The 23,896-nt window shown below is 42.4% G+C and overlaps 1 protein-coding gene across 1 annotated transcript in view; it reads left to right on the plus strand.

Moving 5' to 3' along the window:
- Positions 1-18,841: 18,841 nt before the first annotated feature.
- Positions 18,842-23,896, plus strand: part of LOC145351564 (fibroblast growth factor 18-like) — a 57,827-nt gene continuing 52,772 nt past the window's right edge. Inside the window, exons 1-3 of the mRNA XM_080201157.1 lie at positions 18,842-18,936; positions 19,115-19,151; positions 22,436-22,613. Of these exons, the coding sequence (XP_080057283.1) occupies positions 18,905-18,936; positions 19,115-19,151; positions 22,436-22,613 (247 nt within the window). The 5' untranslated portion in view covers positions 18,842-18,904. The remainder of the gene's footprint in view (positions 18,937-19,114; positions 19,152-22,435; positions 22,614-23,896) is intronic.

Genomic DNA, 23,896 nt, shown 5'->3' on the forward strand with positions numbered 1-23,896 from the left:
AAGCAGCAATCCACGCCCGAAGCTCATCTACCTTATTCACCACACTCCTTGCATTAAAATATATACACTTCAGCCCCTCAGTCTGGGCATTTCCCATCTCCACCCCCTGTCTAACCTCCCTCCCATACTGCCTGCGGTCCTCCCCTACCTGGGAGTTAACCTCCTCCGTCCCAGTTTCCCCATCGCAATTCCCTCCCCCCATCCTTTCTAGTTTAAAGTCCCCCCAGTAGCCCTAGCCAGTCTTCCCGCCAAGATATTAGTCCCCTGGGATTTAAGTGCCACCCATCCTTACTGTACAGGTCCCACCTACCCCTAAAGAGGTCCCAGTGATCTAGGAACCGAAATCCCTGCCCTCTACACCAGTCCCTCAGCCACGCATTCAGCCTCCACCTCATTTCATTTCTTCCCTCATTCTCCAGTGGCACAGGCAGCAATCCTGAGATTACTACCTTCGCTTTCCTCTTCCTCAGCTGCCTACCCAGTTCTCTATAGTCCCTTTTCACGAGTGCCTCCCTCTTCTTGCCTACGTCAGTAGTACCTATATGTACTACAACCTCTGGTTCCTCACCCTCCCCTTTCAGGATGTCTGGGACACGCCCAGAGACATCCCGGATCCCAGCCCCAGGGAGACAAACCACCATCCGCGACTCCCGTCTACGTCCACAAAAACGCCTGTCCGCCCCCCTCACTGTGGAGTCCCCTATTAACACTACCTTTCTGCTCTCTTTTTTGATTTTCTGACTCACTGGCTCAGCTCCAGAGACCTGGCCACCGCTTCCTCCCTCAGATGAGCTGTCCCCCCTAGTAGTACTCAGGCCAGAGTACTTATTTTGAAGGGGGACATCCACCGGCGTGCTCTCCATCACCTGTGGTTTCCCCTTCCTAATAGTTACCCAAGTGCCCTCACCCCGTTGCCCTGGTGTGACTACTTGCTGGTAGCTCCTATCTATAACCTCCTCACTCTCCCGAATGAGCCGAAGGTCCTCGAGCTGCAATTGCAGCTCCTTAACCTGGTTTCGTAGGGCCTGCAGCTCCAAACACCGAGCACAGGTGTGGATACAACACAGAGTGAGGGACAAATTTTCTGGCCTCCCCATGGCGTGTTTCTTGGCTGTGGGAGGCAGCCCGCCATTCGTCAGGATCTTCTGGTCCCACCATTGTTAGTGGGATTTTCCACTGAAACCACCTCACACTGCCAGGAAACCTATGACAGGGGTCGGCCGTTGGCAGGACACGATATTCCACCAGCATGAACAGCCAGAAGACTTCAACAAAGATCTTTCAGCCCATTATGCCCATACTGAGACTTTGGGAGAAGTATCCAATTAGTCTTCTTTCCTACTCTCTCCCCAACGACCTGATTTTCACTGTAAATAGCTATCTAGTTCTATACTGAATTAATATACTATTAAATCTATTACCATCATTTTTTCAGGCATTGTATTTCAGATCAAAAAAACTCTAAACAATTCCTGCTTCATATTATCACTGGTAATTCTGAACCACACTCACAACATTCAATTCTAATCCCATTTTTTGAATGTTCTACAATTTTTAGTAATCTAATAGCTTTGTTTATCTCTCACTACTTCAAACCACATTCCATATTTCCTCTACTCCAGCAGTTTCTTTTATGTTTAACATCAGATGTCCTTCCCATTGCTTCATTCACCAATTCTGTAAAACGCATTGTTGGTGATTAGTTCTGAGTGGAGGTCTCCCTCCCTTCCTCTCAGACCTCACTCTATTGCACCAAGAACTTGAAGCTTTCACTTCTGCTCTAGGCCTGCAGAAATCCATTCAATTTGTATACAGCTTTTTAACTGTCTCAGTAAAAACAATTGGCCATCAGCATCTTGAGGGCTGGTTTTTAGTCCTCAACTTTCATTCTAACACTCCCTCCACAAATGTTTTATTATTATTATTCATTCCAATCTTTGTTTTCTTCACCATTATATTTCAATTTAATTCATAGAATCATAGAATCCTTATAATGCAGAAGGAGGCCACCCAGCCCATCAAGTCTATACCGACTCTTCAACAGAGCATCCCACCCCCTATACCAAACCTGTAACCCCAATGCCTTTACCCCACTAATCGCCCTAACCTACACATCTTGGGACACTAAGGGGCAATTTAGAACATAGAGCATTACAGCGCAGTACAGGCCCTTTGGCCCTCAATGTTGCGCTGACCAGTGGAACCAATCTAATGACCCTCTAACCTAAACTATTCCAATGTTATCCATATGCCGATCCACTAACCATTTGAACGCCCTTAAAGTTGGCGAGTCCACAACTGCTGCAGACAGGGCATTCCTCGCCCTTACTACCATCTGAGTAAAGAACCTACCTCTGACATCCGTCCTATAATTACCACCCCTCAATTTAAAGCTATGTCCCCTCATGTTAGCCATGACCATCCGAGGAAAAAGGCTCTCACTTTCTACCTAATGTAACCTTCTGATCATCTTGTATGCCTCAATTAGGTCACCTCTTAACCTTCTTCTCTCTAACAAAAATAACCTCAAGTCCCTCAGCCTTTCCTCATAAGGCTTTTGATTAGCATGGCCAATCCAGCTAACCTGCACATCTTTAGGCTGTGGGAAGAAACCAGAGCACCAGGAGAAAACTCACACTGATACAGGGAGAATATGCAAACTCCACACAGTAACTCAAGGTTGGAATTGAACCTGGATCCCTGATGCTCTGAAGCAACAGTACTGTTGTCATTGTGTTGCCAAGTTCCAGAATTGTTCCAGACTATTATTTTCTCTGGAATCAGAGAGGAAACTTACCATTCAGTACAAGCTCAGAGATTCAAAAGATCCTGTCTCTTCTGATTATTAAATGTATTTCTCACTACTATTGCTGTCCTACTCCTGCCGCACATCTACTTCTCATCCCTGTCCAATCAGCTTGTCCTCCTGTTCCCTGCTAACATGCTGCAGTTTAGGAAGATGTTGCTTGGAGTCACTGGGCAGGATTGTCTGGCCCTTCTTGCTGCTGGGATCTTCCGGTCTTGCCAAAGGTAACCCCCAGCATCAAGGTGAGTGAGCCATGCTAACTGCTGCAGATTTCTGCAGGACTGGAAGATGGTAGTTATAGGATGGATGTCAGAGGTAGGTTCTTTACCCAGAGGGTGGTGAGGGATTGGAATGCCCTGCCTGCTGCGGTTGTAAATGCGCCTAGTTTGGGGGCGTTTAAGAGATCCGTGGATAGGTTTATGGACGAAAAGGAATTGGTTTAGGTTAGTGGGTCACTGTTTTTTAACTGGTCGGCGCAACATCGTGGGCCGAAGGGCCTGTTCTGCGCTGTAATGTTCTATGTTCTATGTTCTATGGCTAATGACAAGCCATCTCTGCCATGGGAAAACACGTTGGGTTGGAGGAGGAGAGTAGAGAAGCAGAAAATCCTTGCCAGCGTCCCTAACCACCTTACAGTCCCTAGTGTTGGACTGTTCCAGTACTCAGGTGTCTGTTATATTCTGGCATATGTTAATTGCCATGCAAACCTAATTGATATATGTACCACAATTTTTTTTTTATATTTTGATCATGAGAAGATAAGTTTACCAAATTCAAAAGCCACAAATTCAAGCAACACTTATGGGTCTCTGAACAATGAATTAAAACATTTATTAACAATGGAAAGGAAAACTTAAACACACAGGATTACATTTTCATAGTTAAAATTAGTCTTATAGAACTTTACCCCAAAAAGACATTCTACTTGGTTAGACTCACAAATAAACACCACTTTGGACAATCATCCCTTATGTTTAACTATAACAAATCCAGTTATATTACCACAAGGCAAACACATTGTTGCGGTAGGGGAGGGATGTCACAGGGTTTCTCATCCCTCCCACTCTGCTGTTGAATTTCAAGAGGAACTTTAAAACAAAACCCTGCTTTCTAAAAAGCAGGTAAATTTCTGGGTTGGCTAAACATTGCTCACATTGTCTCTTCACAGCTCCTTTCTCAGCATAGAGCGCAGGAAGTCTCACAAACACATCTCCCAACCTCTCTAAGTATTTTGATCATCTATCATGATTTTATTGTCCTTAGCCTTTATCTGAAATTAAACAGCCAAAATTCTAAATCCTCCCTTACCTCCTAGTGTAGAGGGAGTGGAGAGAGGGATAATCACAGGTTAAAGAAGTGTGAATTGTCTCAAGCCAGGACAGTTAGTAAGATTTTGCAAGCCCAGTCCAAATGATGGGGCACGTAGTGTGACATGAACCCAAGATCCTGATTGAGGCCGTCCTCATGCATGCCAAGTTCCGCACGCATGAAGATGGCCTCAACTGGGATCTTGGGTTCACGTGTTCCAGATCTAATATTGGAAAGAATTTGATCCAGATCCAATGTTGGAAAGAATGTGATCCAAATCTAATGATGGAGCAAGCATGATACATGTTTGATGGGATATAGAATGTGACCAGATCTAACAAAGGAGAGAGAAGGTGATCCAGGTCTAATGTTGGAAAGAATGTGATCCAGACCTTAAGGGGGATGGATAACATGATCCAGATCTAATGGGAGAGATGATGTGATCCAGATCTCATGGAGGAGAATGTAATCCATGTCTAATGCTGGACAGAAAATGATCCAGATTTGATGGGGGTGAGAACACGATCCAAATCTAATGCTGGTCATTACCCAGATCAGATAGGGGAAACATGTGATTGTAATCAAATGGAGGGGGACAGGATGGAGATTCTGATTCATCTCGAAGCCCCAGCAATCTCACATCCTGTTTCTGCATCCTCCCTGGCAGGGTTCCTGCTCCTGTCATTCAGTCCATTCCTGTGAAGCCCAATTGTTGACATACAAAATTTAAATGGAATTCACTGTGAGAAAGTTTATCCATTTTGAATCCAAGAACAGCACAGTGGCACAGTGGCTATCATTGCTGTCTCTCAGCGCAAAAGACTTGGGTTCGATTCCCAGCTTGTGTCTGTGTGGAGTTTGCACATTCTCCCTGTGTCTGTTTGGGTTTCCTCCATGTGCTCCGATTTCCTTCCACAGTCCAAAGATGTGCGGGTTAGGTGGATTGGCTGTGCTAAATTGCCCCTTAGTATCAGGGAAACTAGCTAGGGTAAATGCATAGGGTTGTGGGGGGTAGGGCCTGGATGGGATTGTGGTCGGTGCAGACTCGATGGGTCGAATGGATTCTTTCTACACTGTAGGATTCTATGATTCGATGAACGATTGGAATATTTTCTAAATGATGAGATGTTTGGAACTATGGAGGAGCAGAGAGATTTAGGAGTTCATGTGCAAAACTCACTGAAAGTGAGTGGACAGGTATAGAAAATAACATAAAACTCTAAAATAATGTTGGCGTTTATCTCAGAGTTCTGCTTAGATCCTGTCTGAAGAAATACACCCAGTTTGGACTCTCACACCTCAGGACAGATATATTGGCCTTGGAGAGATATCAGCACAGATTGACTAGAATGATACTTGGGCTTAAAGCATGATATAGTGAGAATTGGTGGCATACAGCAGGCTTGTATTCCCTTTAGAACAGCAAACTAAATGGTGATCAAATTGACATGTTCAAGACGATTAAAGATATCTGCGATGCAGAGAAGCTATTATCATTGGTGGAGAATCCAGAACAAGCTAGACTGTTTAGCATTGATGTCAAGAGGTGTTTCACCTGCAAATCTAAACTTGCTGCCCAAAAAGAGGCTCAAGATTTCAAGAGATTTTGTCAGGCAAGAAGAGGATTGAGATTTCAGACACAAAGATGTGCAGCTGGAGTTTAGATACAAACAAGGAATGATCTAATTGAATGGTGTGACAGGTATGAAAGCTGAATGACCTCCTTTTATTCCAATGACAGAATTAGACTTGGTATTTGAACTGTGTTTGACCAGAACCCTGTACAGTTTGTTGGTGACTTCCTCTGACTGTATTCAACATTATATTCTTACAGTTCTGCATAGTTTGGAGGTTTTTCGTGGTGAGGCCTGTAGTCTCTGCTGCTTTATTGCTTTTTAATCTCTTTGCTGCTATAATGAGCCTCTTAACTTTCTCTATATATTGTGCTATTCCTCCCAGGAAGGTCCTTCTCCTCCCCTTCTTCATGGTTTATAAAATTTATTTAGCCCTTTTACATCATTTGTAATGTGTTAAATTATTTTTGGGTCTGGTATGAGCCTGAGTCTGTGTTTAATGAACCCAATTTGCTGTACTCCGGCTTCATGTTGTAAAAATCACTTTTGGTTTTCTTTTATGGTTCTGAGCTGCTACTGTTGGACTGGAAAGGTTAACCTTCAGCAAAGTGAGTCATAAAGTCCCTGCACTGAGTATTTATAAGGATATCACTCCCTGCTTTGCATCCTCAGTCTCTTGGTGGCGTGTGAACCTTCTTCAGCTGCTGTAACAATGGACCCTAGCATTTTAGAAGATGAATTAACCTGTGCTGTGTGTCTTCACGTGTCATGATGTGGATGTGCCGGCGTTGGACTGGGGTAAACACAGTAAAAAGTCTGACAACGCCAGGTTTTAGTCCGACCGATTTATTTGATAGTAAACTCACAAGCTTTCGAGGAGACTCCCTCTTCGTCAGGTGAATGGAGAGTTCTGGCCTCGGACAGACCAAATCCTGGATCACTCGCACTGAAATCAAATCCAGGATCACCCACACTGAGACCAAATCCCAGATCACTCGCACTGAGATCAAATCCCAGATCACTCACACTGTGAGACCAAATCCCAGATCACTCGCACTGAGATCAAATCCCATATCACCCACACTGTGAGATCAAATCCCAGATCACTCACACTGTGTGACCAAGTCCTGGATCACTCGCACTGAAACCAAATCCAGGATCACCCACACTGTGAGATCAAATCCCATATCACCCACACTGTGAGATCAAATCCCAGATCACGCACACTGTGTGACCAAGTCCTGGATCACTCGCACTGAAACCAAATCCAGGATCACTCACACTGTGAGTTCAAATCCCGCACCACTCACACCATTAATCCAAATCCGGGATCACTCACAGTGAATCCAAATTCAGGATCACTCACACTGTGAGACAAATCCAGGATCACTCACACTGAAACCAAATCCAGGATCACGCACACCATGAGATCAAGTCCCGGATCACCCACACCGTGAGATCAAATCCTGGATCAGTCACATCATTAGTCCAAATCCAGGATCACTCACACACTGAGCCCAAATCCAGGACCACTCATACTGTAACCAGATTCAGGATAACTCATACCGTGAGATCAAATCCAGGATCACCCACACCTTGAGGTCAACGCTGGATCACTCACAACATTAATCCAAATTCAGGATCACTCACACTATGAGACCATATAAAGGATCACTGAAACCGAAACCAAATCCAAGATCACTCAAACTGAAACCAAATCCAGGATCACCCACACTATTAGACTAGGTAAGCCTAGTAGGTAGGGATATGATTGGCGCAACTTGTGGGCCGAAGGGCCTGTTTGTGCTGTAGTTTTTCTATGTTCTATGTTCTAGACCTAATCCAGGATCACTCACACTGAATCCAAATCCAGGATAACTCGCAACATGAGATCAAATCCAGGATTAACACCATTAATCCAAATGCAAGATCACTCACACCGTGAGATCAAATCCCAGATCATTCCCACTGTGAGATCAAATCCAGGATCAGTCAAATTGAAACCAAATTAAGGATCACTCACACTGCGATGCCAAATCCCGGATCAATCACACTAAAACCAAATCCAGGATCATACACATTGTGAGACCAAATCCAGGATCACCCACACCGTGAGATCAAATCTGGATCACTCACACCATTAATCCAAATCCAGGATCACTCACACTGTGAGACCAAATCCAGGACAACTGACAATTCTGGGTGGACTGTCCCAGTGGTAACAATCACACTTTCCTCAAATTTGATGCCAGTGCCAAAGATCCAGAACCCACTTCTCCCACGACAGCCTTTGAGGCGCGCATTCATCTCCTTAATCTGATTTGTCCAATGCCAGTTTGCAAGTGGCTGAGATAATAATCCAGAGTTTCTGACCATTGAGGTTCTGGTACTTAGTTTGGTGTCTTGATTCTCAGGATTTACTGTGCAGAATCTCTTTCTTTGTCCTGTCTATGCTGTCAGTATCTACATGGACCATGGTGACTCAGTCCTCCCCTGCCCACTGCAATTTCTTCTCCAATCCTGATATCCTGAATGCTGGCACTGAGGCAGTCATCATAACCATCTGGAATCATGTTCTTTGGTGCAGAGAACAGCGTCAATCCCTCTGACTATATTGACACGTGGCACTGCTGCATTCCGAGAAACTCTTGCCACTTGAATGGCTTGCTGTACCACAGTGCCATGGCCAGATAGCTCATCCACTCTGCATGTCCTGCTCTATCAACAAAACAACGTTAAAAAAACCTGTTGGACAATCCAAGGGCCAAGGCTCCTCCATGCTTGCCTTACAGGTCTCCTTACCTGCCTCACTTGCATCCACATTCTGCCATCTCTGACCACCGATCAAATCAGAAGACCTTCTCCTAAGGGGTGTGACAACCACGGTATTAATCTCAGATGTGATACTTATTTTAATAGTGTTACAAATAGTAATGTCATTGGCAGTGACATTAGTCTCAGCAGTGATCTTGATATTGGTAAAGTTATTAATATTGATACCCTTAATAGAATGTTAAGATTAGCCATGATATTAATCTCTGCAGTGTGGTTAATGGTGATATTAACACTGATATTAATATGATTAAAACTTAGCAGTGATATTAATAGAGATATCACTACCAAGATGAATTTTACTGCTGAGATTAATGTTTCTACTCAACTGAGTATCAACTGAGTAAGATTATTAATGTATAAATATAGTAATGTCAGTGGTGATGTTTTTTCTCAGCAGTTGGAGTATAGTGTAGTGATATTAATCTAATGAATGTAATGCTAATTTATTAATTTAAGGGTGAGTGGAGCAGTGTGGGGTGATTCGGGTAAAAGGTGAAGTACAAGTGTAATGAGAAAGATCGAGGCTTCAGAAGAGTGTAGCAATGTGGATAAAGACCAGCAGAATGAGACAGGAAGGATCTCCAAATTAACAAAAACTGTACCTCAGTATTTAAGGGAACTGCAGGGAATAAAAATAAAAATATGCAACTAAAGGTTATTTTTTATGAAGCATCTGTGGTGAGGAGATGAACTAGTGGCATAAGTAGAGGTAAATTTTTCAGATCTAACCATTCCAGAAACATGGGTATAGCGTGATCAGGGTTTGGAAATAAATATGCCAGGTTCAGAAAGGCAAATAGAATCACAAAGGTGGAGGGGTCCTCTAATATAATATGAAAGGATGACATAAGGAATTATTGAAAAGGTATCTGGTCTTGAGCTATCTGAGATCATGAAGTAGCATGGTATGGGTGGAAATTAGGAATTGCAAAAGTCAGGAAACACTGGTGGTAATAGCTTAATAGGCTTCCTAATGGTAGTTTTACAGTTGGACAGAGCGTTAAACAAGAAACTATTGGAGCTTGTAACAAAGGAAATGTAATAATTGTGGGAAACTCTAATTTTCATGCGGACTTAAACAATGAAATCGGCAAGAGTGGTCTAGAAGACACGTTTGTAGAATGTTTTTATGACAGTTTCTTGGAGTAATATGTTGTGGAGCTGACAAGGGATAAAGCTATTTTAAACATAATTTTGTGTAATAAAGCAGGAAATAGTAATCATAATAACTTTGTTATTATGTGAATCTTTTCACAACCAATCACAAACAAGAATCATTCTTAAATAAATCCAAATACATAGGTATGAGTGGATAACTGGCTAAAGTTAATTATGTAAATAATAGGCAAAAAGATATGATGGGAAATGAACAGTAGGAGATATTTAAAAAAAATCAATTCAAAACGTTCAACAAAAATGTGTTTCATTTAAATCCAGAAACTCAGACCAGAAAGATCCTTCAGTGGTTCATTCAGGAAGTTATGGACAGTAATACATTGAAAGAAGAGGCTTGCAACAATGTAAAAAAAAGTAGCAAGCCTAAGAATTGGGAGTGCTTAGGAAACCAGTAAAAGGCCACCAAAAAATTGATAAAAAGAGAAACATAAAATGAGAGTAAACTAGCCAGAAATATAAAAACAGATTTTAATTATATAAAAAGAAAAGTAGACAAAGTAAATATGGGGAACAAGGAAATGGCAGAGATATTAAAATAATATGTTGTGTTTGTCTTCACAGTGTAAGACATATGGTTCATATCAGAAATTGACAATACCCTAGGGGCTAAAAAGTGATGAAATTAAGGAAATTAGTATCAGTAGAAAAGGGTATTAGAGAAACTTAAGGGTCTAAAATCTGACAATTCCCCGGGACAATATTGTCTGCACCTTAATAAAGATAGCTGCAGTGATAGCTGGTGGGCTAGCTATAATATCCCAAACTTTCTTAGATTCAGGGACAGCTCAATCGAATTGGAAGTTGGCAAATGTTACACCACTTCTCAAGAAAAGAGCGAGAGAGAAAACAGCCCAACATCAATCTTTGTGAAAATGCAGTCTTAACAATACACTTTGGAAAGTGGTTGAACAAAGAAAAAGTATGATTAGAACAAATTTTACTAAAGGAAATCCTGTTTGACAAATTCATTATTAGGTTCTTTTGAGGATATAACTTGTTGGGTAGATAAAGGAGGAGCAGGGTGGGGTGGGGGTGAGCAATAGATGAACCCCTGGGTTTCCAAAAGGCATTCTATAAAGTGCTAAGCAAGAGGCTAATAGGCAAAATAAAAGCTCATTAAATTGGAGTGACATATTAGCATGTATGAAGGATTGGTTAATGGACAGAAAGCAGAGAGTGGGCATAATGGAACATTTTCAAGTCAGGAGGCTGCAGCTGGGATTCTCCAGTGCCACTGCAGAACGGAGTTTTGGCTAAGCACCAAATTCTCCATTCTCGCTGGCAGTGGGGTTGGGTGAATGAGTTTGGAGATTCCTGCTTGATGATTACTCAGCGCACATATGTAGAAAGATTTGTGTTTTCAAATGAGAGGCTTGTGCCATGGCTGGGATTTTTCCTTGTCCATAGCTGGGATTCTCTAGTGCTGCTGCAGTGAGTGGAGTTTTGGCTGAGTGCCAAATTCTCCATTCCTGCTGACAGCGGTGGCGAATATGGACAAGATTGGAGAATCCTGCTTGTAGTTTGAGGCAATTGCAGTCTGCAGGCAGGCCTGGGGTTCACTGCAAATCTGAAAGATGAGCAGCAGATGGCAGCAGAAACCCTTATGAAGCACATCCGCTGCAGGGTGAATTAAAACCAAATGAACTGGAAGAAAGATTGAGATCAGGTTGATCACTGCACTCACACACTGCTTGCTGCTAAAGGTGAAGAAGCAAATGAATCTGCACCTCAGGTTTAAACAGCCTAACAGTAATCTTTATTTTTCAATACTCTGCCCTTGAATTATAAACATAGGGAATAGAAGCAGGACTGGGACATTCAGCCCTTTGACTCTACTCCACCATAGAGCATGGTTATGGCTGATGCTGTATCTCAATGCCACACTCCAGTACTCTCCCACCCTCCCTGGAGCCTTTGGAGTCTAGAAATCTTTTTCTTTCTTCAATATATTCAGTGATTTGGCCTCCACAGTCTTCTCTGATAGAGAGTTCTGCAGGTTCACCCTCTGAGTGAAGAGGTTTCTCCTCATTGGCCTCCCCCATACCTGAACCTGTGACCCTTTTTGTTATAGACCCCCCAGAACAGCCAGAGGAAGCTTCATCACTTCATTCAGTCTCTCCAGACCTGTCAAATTTTATACATTTCAATTAGATCCCCTCTAATTCTTCTCAATTCCAGTGAACACAGACTTAGTTGAGCCAATCTGTCCTCATATGATAATCCAACCATCCCAGGAATCAGTCTGGTGAACCTTTGCTGCAGTCATTCTATGGCAAGGAGATCAAAAGTGCACACAATATTGCAAGGTGTGGTATCACCAAGGCCCTGTACAGCTGCAGAAAGACATCCTTGCTGCTATACTCGAGTCATAGTCATGGTCATAGAGATTTACAGCATGGAAACAGGCCCTTCATCTCAACTCCTCAATGCCGTCCTTTTATTATAAACTTCTAATCTAATCCCAATTGCCTGCATTTGTCCCATATCCTTCTATGCCCGTCATACCCATGTAACTGTCAAAATGCTTTTTGGAAGAAAAAATTGTACCTGCCTCTACTACTACCTCTGGCAGCTTGTTCCCGACACTCGCCATCTCCTGTGTGAAAAAATTGCCCCTCTGGACACTTTTGTATCTCTTCCCTCTCACCTTAAACCTACGCCCTCTAGTTTTAGACTCCCTTATCTTTGGAAAAGGATATTGACTATCGAGCTGATCTGTGCCCCTCACTGTTTTATAGCCGCCTCTAAGGTCACCCCTCAGCCTCCTATGCTCCAGAGTCTATACAGCCTCTCCTTACAACTCAAACCGTCAAGTCCCAGTAGCATCTTTTCTGCACGCTTTCTACTTTAATAATATCCTTTCTATAATAGGGTGATCAGAACTGTACACAGTATTCCAAATATGGCCTTACCAATGTCTTGTACAACTTCAGCAAGATGTCCCAACTCCTGTATTCAATGTTCTGACCAATGAAACCAAGCATGCCGAATGCCTTCTTCACCACTCTGTCCACCTGTGACTCCACTTTCAAGGAGCCATGAACATGTACAGCTAAATCTCTTTGTTCTGTAACTCTCCCCAACCCCTACCATTAACTAAATAAGTCCTGCCCTGGTTCAATCTGTCAAAATTCATCTAAATTAGATTCCACCTGCCATTCGTCAGTCCACTGGCCCAATTGATTAAGATTCCATTGCAATCGGAGATAACTTCTTCACTGTCCACTGTGGCACCAATCTTGGTATCATCTGCAAACTTACTAACCATGCCTCCCATATCCTTATCCAAATCATTAATATAAATGACAAATAACAGTGGACCCAGCACCGATCCCTGAGGTACGGTGCTGGTCTCAAGCCTCCAGTGTGAAAAACAACCCTCTACAACCACCCTCAGAAGCCAATGTTGTATCCAAAATACCTCACCCTGGATCCTGTGAGATTTAACCTAATGCAACAATCTACCATGTGGTACCTTGTCAAAGACCTTGCTAAAGTCTATGTAGACAACATCAACTGCACTGCCCTCATCTGCCTTCTTTGTTAGTCCTTCAAAAAACTCAAATTTGTGAAACATGATTTTCCACTCACAAAGTGCTGACTGTCCTAATCAGTCCTTGTTCTCTGAATGCCTGTAGATCCTGTCTCTCAAAATACCTTGCAACAATTTACCCACCACAGATGTGAGGCTCACTGGCCTGTAGTTCCCAGCCTTTTCCCTGCAGCCCTTTTTAAACAAAGGCACAACATTTGCCACTCTCCAATCTTTAGGCACGTCACCCGTGATTATCAATGATTCAAATATCTTGGCTAGGGGACCTGAAATTTCCTCCCTAGCCTCCCAAAATGTCCTGTGATACATTTCATCAGGACCTGGGGATTTATCTACCTCTTGCAGTGAAGGGCAACTTATTATTTGCATTCCGAACTGCTCATTGCACTGCATGTTTGCTTTCAGTGACTGGTGTACAAGGACACCCAGGCCTCTTTGTATATTATTATTTAAACAATACTCTGTCATTCTGTTTTTCCTTTGAAAAATTGAATCGATAACACAAACGTCAAACTTTTATATATTAAACTGTGGGTTCAAAGCATGAGACATACTTTTGGTATGGAAAATGAAAGTTGCCCTTTGAATTCACACTGTTATTCACGAATTAGCTTCTAATGACCTGCCTCTTCTTGATTTGATCATTCCATTAAGCAGTGATTCGATATTCTCCAATATGCTTCTATCAGGCTTTTAATGTTCAAATTTTTTTTGTCAGTGTTGCGTTTGATGTTCACTGCAGGTGCCTGTTGTATTACTGAACATAGTCGAGCTTGCTTGTGAAATCAGAATTAAGCTCTTGTTTTGGCAGCTGATTAGGTGATTTCGATTAGCTATCATTTATCAAGGATTCTGGCATTATTGGGTGGGTCAGATTATTTGAAATTGGTCTTAAACCCCAGCTAATATACTTATGTATCCTGGCCTAGTGCTAGCTCTCTTGTGTCTGAGAGCTATAGAATCCCTACAGTGCCAAAGGAGATCATTTGGCCATCGAGGCTACATTGACTCTGTCTCCAAATGAGAGAGTCAATGTCATCCTACCCAACACCTCCACCCCTACCCTAATTCTATAACCCTATGCATTTACCATGGCCAATCCACCTGACCTACACATCTTTGGACTGGCACAGTTATGAGTTTAGTACCAACTCCTGACTGACACTCCAATACAATGGGACCACACCAATATTTAATCCTATGTCAATGCACCTTAACAGATTTTGTTGGGCAGGGATGAGCCTGCTACTGAGATGGGCAGATTGTTATTGTTAATGGCCTGCTATTCAGGACCAATATCTCACATCTTTCCATTGGGAAACCTGCTGGTGGCAGATAATACACATACATGACATATGCACACATACACACACATATGTACACATACACACACACACACAAACACACACACACATATACATACACACAGATATACACATAGCACTGCCACTCACAAAGGCACATGCATAGTCACACCAATACTAAGTGTTGATTTGGCACTCATTTTATTTGTAAAACTTGAATTATTCTGATATTGAACCAGTTCATACAAGTTCATTTTTTTTCTCAGAACATTTTAGTTCTAGAATTAATCCAATTACAAAAACTTGAATTCAACAAAATTTTCTAATATTTTCTTAAGATAAATCTGCTTCCTCCAAATGCTTGGGGGTGAATTTGTTTTTGAAGCTTAGGCTTAAAAGTTAATTTATTAGTGTCACAAGTTGGCTAACATTAACACTGCAATAAAATTACTGTGAAAATCCCCTAGCTGCCACACTCCGGCACCTGTTTGGGCATACTGAGGAAAGAATTAGTGTGGCCAATGCACCTAACCAGAATGTGTTTCGGATTGTGGGAGGAAACAGGAGCACCTGGAGGAAACCCACACAGACATGGGGAGAATGTGTAAACCCCATCCAGACAATGACCCAAACTGGGAATTGAACCCGGTTCCCTGGCGCTGTGAGGCAGCAATGTTAACCCTTGTGCCACCATGCTGCCCATGTTATACTGGGATATAGGGACCCATTTATAACTTGGCCTGGTAGGAGAGGATTAATAATTGTGATTCAGAACAGATCCCAAGAAGAGATTAGGCATAGTGAACAAAATAACAAATTAAACTGTCTTTGTTTTGCCAGGCACGTCAAACAACATTCCAAGGCAGATAGGTGGTGTCAGGTCACAACTCCGTCACAATCTCATTGAATGTTGGTATAGGTTCAAGTATAGGCTGAATGGCCTTCTGCTCTATCTGTGTTCCCATAGCCTCAAATAACAGAGTAAGGATAGTGGAATTTATGCATTTTTAAATGTAGATTTTCTGCTTTGGGCATATTTAGGAAATTGTGGCTCACATGTGTTTGAATTGAGCTGGTTAGATAATGGCTCACCTTGCTGCTGAAATTCATTTCTATAATTACAAACATATCTTCCATGGGCCAGCACTATTAATCAATGGAACAGAATGTAATCGTTTATATTTCTTTTCCTTAAAAAGTATTATTTGATACATTTGAGAATGGTAACCTGATGCAGTGTTGTTAACACAGATAAAAATAGATTTACCGCAAAAATGTGCATTTTTTGTAATATTGTCAAATCCCTGAACCGAGGGTAACCTGCCTTTAAATCACGGAAAATGCTTTAAAAACCTCAGTAAAACATTTATTAATTTCATGTCTGTACATTGGTTAGTTTCTTATTAAAACAAGAACTTTTGACATGCTCTTAAAATACATTGTGCTGTGTGCCTGAGAATAGGAATTCAGTTGCAATTCTGACTTGTGTTGTGACCAGGGCTAATCCCCCTGACAGTCAGGGATAATTTAATCATAGAATCCCTATGGTGTAGTAGGAGGCCATTCGACATATCAAGTCTGCACCAACTACAATCCCACCTAGGCTCTATCCCTATAATCCCATGTATAATCCCATATAATCCATGTTAGTCCCCCTAACAATGAGGGTCAATTTGACATGGCCAATCCACCTAACTCACAAATCTTTGGACTGTGGGAGGAAACCAAAGCACCCTGAGGAAACCCACGCAGACATTGGGAGAACGTGCAGACTCCACTCAGACAGTCGCCTGAGACCAGAACTGAATCTGGGTCCCTGGCGCTGCAAGGCAGCAGTATTAACCACTGTGCCACCTTGCCACCTGCAGATTCAGGTGGATTAAAAGTTCAATTAATTTAAAAGATTACACGAAGCATGAGCAGAAATGGCTTTAGTCTTAACACACTAATGTTTAAATTTCCCCAATCTTGTGGACTGGTTTGGCCAATTCCAATTGGATTGCACTAATATCACTGGGATAAATGAATGAGAACTCTATCCTTAAGCCTCAAACTTAAAACATTCCTGGTATGTTTAAAGAATGAAGATGAAATTAAACTTCCAGTATTGGGTGGTATGGTGGCATAATGGTTAGTACTGCTGTATTGCAGTACCAGGAACCTGGGTTCAATTCCAGCCTTCCACATGGGGAGAATGCATGTTTCCACATTTTCCCCATGTCTGCGTGCATTTACTCTGAGTGCACTGATTTCCTCCCACACTCCAAAAGTGTGTGGGTTTGGTTGGTTTGCCATGTAAATTGCCCCTTAGTGTTGATGGAATTAGCAAGGTAAATACTTGTGGTTAGGAAGATAGGGCCTGGGTGAGATTGTTATCAGTGCAGGCTTGATGGGCCAAATGGCCTTCTTCTGCATTGTAGGGATTCTATTATACAGTTCCTACTGCTGGAAACTTACTTGGAAATGTATCAATTATTTGTTCATTTTATTTCCAAAAATTAATCGTTTGTAGGCATCAAGTGGTTTTAAACTAATTTTGAATTGATTATTCTGAGGGTTTGAGGCACTGAGCTGACTATACCAGGATGCAATTTCCTTGCAGGAATATATATTCACTAAATTTCTGACATTTTCAATGTCCGGAAAACAAACCTGATATCCTCCGACCCCCCCCCCCCCCCCAACATCTTTGCAGGTCGCACAGCCCTCTAAGTTTCACAGCCTTTTTCGGTCTTGTCTCTTTATCTTTCTCTGTCCTTCCTGTCTGTCTCCCTGCTCTATTTATTATTCTGACTTCCCCTCTCTGTCTCTGTCTGACCGTCTATCCGACTCTCCTGCCTACTTTAGTCTTGCTCGGCGTGTCTCGCCCTCCCCCCCTCACACCTCTCTATCCTCTGACGCTGCTTTTCACTCTGAATCTGCTTCGGTCTGTTGCCACTCCCTGTGTATTTAGTACTGTCTCTGTCTATCTGCGCCTTTCCCCGTCTCTCCTCCCTACTTAGTGCTCTTCTCGGCCTGTCTGGCTCCGCCTGTCTGTGCTCCTAGCAATATTTAGCAATTCTTCTTACTCTGTTTTCCTATTTATTTAGTACATGCATATATATCTGTCTTTCTCTCTTCCTGTTTATCCTTTTATTTGTGAATGTTGTGTGTGTCTCTGACTATTTTGACTATTATTCTCCCTCCTTGCCCTTTATTTTATTGCTGTGTTGCTCAACACAGTAACTCAAATACTTCAAACACCTCACTGGAAAGAGGGAAAACAAGCATAGTTCATATTAGAAAAAAATCTGTACTTCCAAAAAAAACGGTGGAGTGAGATCTGATGGGTTAGCACTGATGTCATGCTCAGGAGAGGCCAGTGTCAGCTCTTGTGGGCAACATAGCAGCACCTACCAGGATCTCGATAATTCTTGGAATGAATATTTCATTTCCGTGTCTTACTCCCTTAGCGAGACCGTCCTCGCCTTTCTAAAAAAAAGATATAAATCTATCATGTTGTCCTTGTGAGTCTCTGCTGCTGTTTCAGTCGCTGCTGCCCTGTGATTGTGGGATCCCTGCTCGATGCTGTAGGGGGTAATGTTGAGAGAGAGAGATGGGGTTGATCTGATCCGGCAGGACGCATAAGGCAAGGGTCTCAGTGACACCGGGCTGCACAACTCCATGCAATTCCAGGCACTTCCCTTTGATGTGGAATTGGCATGCTCCGGATTGGTGTGGTGGGAAGCCTGTCACACCTCTTTCTCTACCTTGCTCTGTGTGTGTATGTGTGTGTGTATGTGTGTGCCTTCTCTCGGTCCCACAAGGACACATGGTGAATTAATCAGAAGGCAGAGAGAGCGGAGAGAGAGAGAGAGAGAAAGGGTCGAAGCTCGGATCAAGGGATAAACGTTAGCCCTCTCCAGAAGGAAATAAAAGACCGTCAGAGCAAGTATTCGCCTGGGTTGCACCTTTTTATCCAGGGATTATTTCAAGTGCAAGAGATGTATTCTGCAAGGCAGCGGCTGTTTTGTTGAAGGGTGGGTCCCTGGATGGAATTGATCGAGGGAGGCTGCTGATTAAATGAGCTTGAGGAACCGACTACTTTCCACCTCCTGGCGCTGCAGACAAGGTTGGTTGATGCCGCTGTGAGGAGCTTGAGGCACCCTCGCATACCTCCTGCCTTTTTGCATCAGCACCAAGTCCCAGAAGGGAGACTGATTCCCCCACAGTCCAATCCATGAGGTGGCACCGAACAGCAGTCGAACGGATTGACCGCTTTTAATTTATTTCTGTTCCCCTTTTTTTCTCTCCTCTTGCAATCGTTATCAGATTTTTTTTTATTTATACCCTTTGAACATCCACAGCTATGAATCCGGCCTGTTCAACGTTCATTTGCCTGTAAGCATCTTGCAACTTTCTGACCGAGTTACTGTTTTAATTTATGATTTTATTAGTATACTTATAATTTATTGAACAAGGGGAATCTTCTTTTAAGGCGGAATTAAATTAAATTTGCAGCAAATGAGTATCTGGCAGCGTGAAACACTTATTTTTTTCTGTATTTTCTCCCATTCAGATGTTTACACGTGTTGCTACTGTGCTTTGGAATTGAGGTAAGTATGAGATATTATTAAAGCTACTGAGTGCTGGTTTTAGATCTTAGATTTGACGGGACAGGAGCATGTTTATAATTCGATTTCTCTCCCAGAATATGAGAAAATAAGTCCAGTGCGATTCTGCAATTGGGCCGCACACTGAACGTAATTGCAATTATTTTAAGGTGCAAATGTTATTCGTTTTCATTATACTAATGCAGTATCTTTAAAGGGGTATGTCTTTTGCTGGTTTGGTACCTTAGCTCATTTTTAAACAATGTACAATAATTGAATCGGTGTTATGAAACTAATGCGACCCCCAAACCAAACAAAAGCAGCAGTCTGAGTGAATATATATAACTGGGATATCTCCAGAAGTGCAGGCTTGACTCTCAGCTCGGAGTAGTTGATAGATCAGGAACGCCTTGCTCCGCCATACCCTGGGAGAGTCGCTCCTAATGCCTTGGTACAAAGTGGGTGGGGGAGGGGAAGGGGGTAGGGCAAACCATGGGTCCGCTCTGCTACTGAGAGATCAAAGTTAAGATAACAATTGGAAAAAAAGATGCAACGTTTAAAATTAAAGTCAGTGAATACTCTGAGAATCGTTGCAGCCTGAGATGGCAACAATCCGCCACAAGCTGGGCCAACTCTGCACCTGCCCCTGTAAAATCAATGGGCCCAATTTGCTCACCGGATGCCAAAGAGATTGTTGCAACAATGAAGCTCTCTGAAAATAAAGACTTAGGTTTATACAAGCGACAGTGACAGATCATCTGGATTTTAGTGATGTTGTTAGAGGGATAAATATTGGCCATGTTCGCTTCTCAGCCTTTTGGCTAGGATCAAGCTTCAGATCAAGCCCAGGATCAGGTGCAATTATGCTGCTGCTTGTCAGCTTGGATCTTGTTTTCTGTCTTGTGGGAACCATGGATTGGATTCAATTTGAATTAGTTTTTGGAGCAAGGAGACAGATTTAAGGCTTGTCCTGTCCATTTGCTTTGTAATTTTAAGAATGGAGTAGAAATTGAAAAGAATATTGGCTGTATCAAAACTTCCTTGCTCTTCTTCCAGTAGTGTCAAATAGATTGTTACATCTACCTGTGACAAGTAGCTAAACTTGGATCAGTATAAACACTCATCCAAAATAGTTGTGTAATAGTTCCTTAATATGCACTGAAGCATTAGGAAAGGTTTTATGTTGCGGTCCCAGGGATGGAGTTTGAATCCACAAACTACAGGCAAAATTAGATGTTGTAAGCTGGAAGAATGTATGCCATAACAAACTAAAATCCAGCAGGTAGTTTTATTTAATGTTAAACAGATGAATGAATAGTACTCACTACAAACAGAGTATTTACAAGCCTTACCAAGCTCATCGTGTCAAACATCAAAAGATGTTTTCTTGCGCTAGCCCTCAACATAGATTGGAACATCATTAGCTTGTGCCTCAGTTGGTAGCACTCTACCCTCTGTGTGGGAAGTTTGTGGCTCATGGAATCCTGCAACACAGGAGGAGGGCATTCAGCCCATCAAGTCTGCACTGGCCATAATCCCACCTAGGCCCAATCCTCATAACCCCATGCATTTTCCCTGGCTAGACCTCCTGCTACTAAGGGGCAATTTAGCATGTCCAATCTGTAAGCCTACTTGTGACATTAACAAATAAACATTTAACTTTTAATCTTTGGACTATGGGAGAAAACCAGAGTACCCAGAGGAAACCCAGGCAGACATGGGGAAAATGTGCAAATACCACACAGACAGTGAACCAAGCTGGAAATCAAAACCAGGTTCTTGGCACTATGAGGCAGCAGTGCTACTTACTGTGTCACTGTACTGCCCATGTCATGGATCATGTCATAATCCATAGACTTGTAGCAAGTACTCCATGCAGATAATCCAATATAGCACTGAGCTGACATCTGCAATGTAGGAGGTGTTGCCTTTCAAATAGAATGTTAAACCTAATCTAGACAGCCATGTTAGGTAAAGTAAAAGTTCCTAGTTACAGCATGAAAGGAAGAGCAGGGCACTTTCACCCTGATGTGTTATCCCTCAATCGACATTTAAAAAGAACAACTTATCTGCTCATTGGCACATTGCTGTTTATAGGAGCAATCTAAGCACACATTGGCTGCTGTGTTTCCTACAGTGTAAGTCATGACACATCCCAAAGTACTTCATTGGCTATAAAGTGTGTAAAAGTGCTGTAAAGTGAAGTCATAAAATCAGGATGTGGCAGTGACCAGGGAATATGTTTTAGTGATGAGGGGTAATAAGTGGCCAGGACATCAGGAGAAATTACCTGTTCTTCAAATAGTTCTGTGGAATTTTTTTAATATGCACCTGAGAAAGCAGACGGAGCCTCAGTTTAACATCCCATCCAAAAGATTTTATCTTTGGCAGTGCAACGCCCCACAATACTGCACTGAATTGTTTTTTCTGGAGTGGGCCTTGAACGTATACCCTTCCAAACCTGAGCAGAAAGTGCTGCCAACTGAGCCACAGCAACAGTGGAACGTTACACACAACAACGTATGTTTATGTATACAGCTAAAATGTAATAAAGTGCCCCAGGCTGGTTCACAGGAACATGATAAAGCAAAATTTGACACCAAGCCACATAAGGCAATAATGAAACATTTGGTCAAAGGTTTACTCAAATAAATAGGTTTTATAGAGAATCTTAAATGAAGATAGAGAAAATTAAGGAAGGAACTCCAGAGTTTAAGGCAAGAAGATTGAGACACAGGCAGCAATTGCGGAGCAATTAAAATGAGAGATGTTCAAGAGGCAATTCAAAACACAATGGGAATTTGATATACAACCAGAGAAGCCATGGTCTTACTAAAAGGCCAAATCCTGCTCCTAACTTGTATACTCGTTGGGCAGAATTTGATAAGTACAGGTATATTAGAAGCTTATGGGACTGAAGGACGTTACAGAGTTAGAGAGGGATGAGGTCATGAAAATATTTGAAAACAAGGATGAGAATTTTAAAATTGAGGTAGTGCTTAGCTGGGAGTCAAAGTAGGTCAATGTATAGAGGGATGATGGATGAATGATACTTTGTGTGAATACACGCAGGGTGGGATTTTATGACCTCGCTCACTCCGAACCTGGAATATCCCTACTGAAGTCAACGGACCATTCCATTGCCCACCTCTCGCCTGCTCTGATTCTCTTTGCAGGCACGGTGGTAAAATTCCAACCAAGTCTTCAATGACCACAATTTATAGTGGGAAGAATAGACAACATCTTATTTATTTTTGCTTTGAATGTCACTCTCTTCTCTTTTGCAGGCCTCGATGGAGGAGAACACAGATTTTGGGCCTCATGTGGAGAACCACACCAAGCTGAGGGACGATACAAGCCGCAAGTATGTGCGCCTGTACCAGTTGTACAGCCGCACCAGTGGCAAACACCTGCAGGTCCTGGGGAGAAAGATCAGTGCCAAAGGCGAAGATGGGAACAAGTATGGTAAGAACTAGTTAATAGAAGCAATTCAGAGCAGGTTGAAGCTGCATAAACGGCAGGTGTGAGACTCTCAGGTGCCAGCTGTGTAACTGAGACCTCTGCTGGTGCTCAAATAAAAATACATAAATATGGTTGGCAAGTTGTGAATGTAATGCCACTTGCAGGCATGATCAGGTGACATTAAAATAATCTTTGATTTTTCGCCTGCCCTGTTTTCTCACTAGCCCTTGAGAGGGAAACAGTTGATTCCCAGCATTTATCCTCCCAGTTTACGTGTGTGAAGAGCGATTGGTTTGGGAAATGGGAGGATGGATCTCATTTGGGCCTTTGGGGAAGGTAGGACAGTTGGTGGGCCCAACTGAAATTAGACACTGCTTTGTTTGTGAACAGCTTAGATCATTAAACGATTTTTAAAGGGCAATGAGAGAACTTGTGTTTTTATAGCAAAATGTATGAATTCCCCCCATTCTCCTCCCCCCCCCCCCCCCAAATTATTTAGTCTGTTTCAAGAACGGTGAAGTTTCTAACACTGTCGCTGTGTAAACAAACATGGCAGCCAATTGGCACAGAGCATATTTCCACAAACAAAAAGGGGAATAAATGTCAAATTCGTTTGCTTTCTGTGACAATGATTTGATCTGATTATTGTCACATGTATTAGCATACAATGAAATGTATTGTTTCTTGTGCGCTATACAGACAAAGAATACCATGCATAGAGAAGGAAAGGAGAGAATACAGAATGTAGTGTCATAAATGTGACTAGGGTGTAGAGAAAGATCAACTTAATGAGAGGTAGGACCATTCAAAAGTCTAATGGCAGCAGAGAAGAAGCTGTTCCCTGTTGATACTTTTGTATCTTTTTCCCGAAGGAAGAAGGTGGAAGAGAATATGCCTGGGGTGTGTGGTATCCTTAATTGTAGTGGCAGCTTTCCCAAGGCAGCAGGAAGTGTACACAGTGTCAATGGGTGGGAAGCTAGTTTGAGTGATGGACTTGGCTTCATTTACGACCCTTTGTAGTTTTTTGCAGTCTTAGCCTTATCAAGCTGTGATGCATACAGAAATAATGCTTTCTATAGTGCATCTATAAAGGTTGGTGAGAGTCGTAGCAGACATGTCAAATTTCCTTAGTCTTCTGAGAAAGTAGAGATGTTGGTGGACTTTCTTACCTATAGCATTGGCAGGGAGGGACTAGGACGGGTTGTTGGGATCTAAAAACTTGAAGTTTTCGACCATTTCTATTTGCATGGATGTCAGCCAGGATACTAGGCTGATACTCCTTTGTC

The sequence above is a fragment of the Carcharhinus amblyrhynchos genome, chromosome 13, assembly GCF_965287045.1.
Source record: "Carcharhinus amblyrhynchos chromosome 13, sCarAmb.v2.hapA, whole genome shotgun sequence".
NCBI classification, from domain to species: Eukaryota; Metazoa; Chordata; class Chondrichthyes; order Carcharhiniformes; family Carcharhinidae; genus Carcharhinus; species Carcharhinus amblyrhynchos.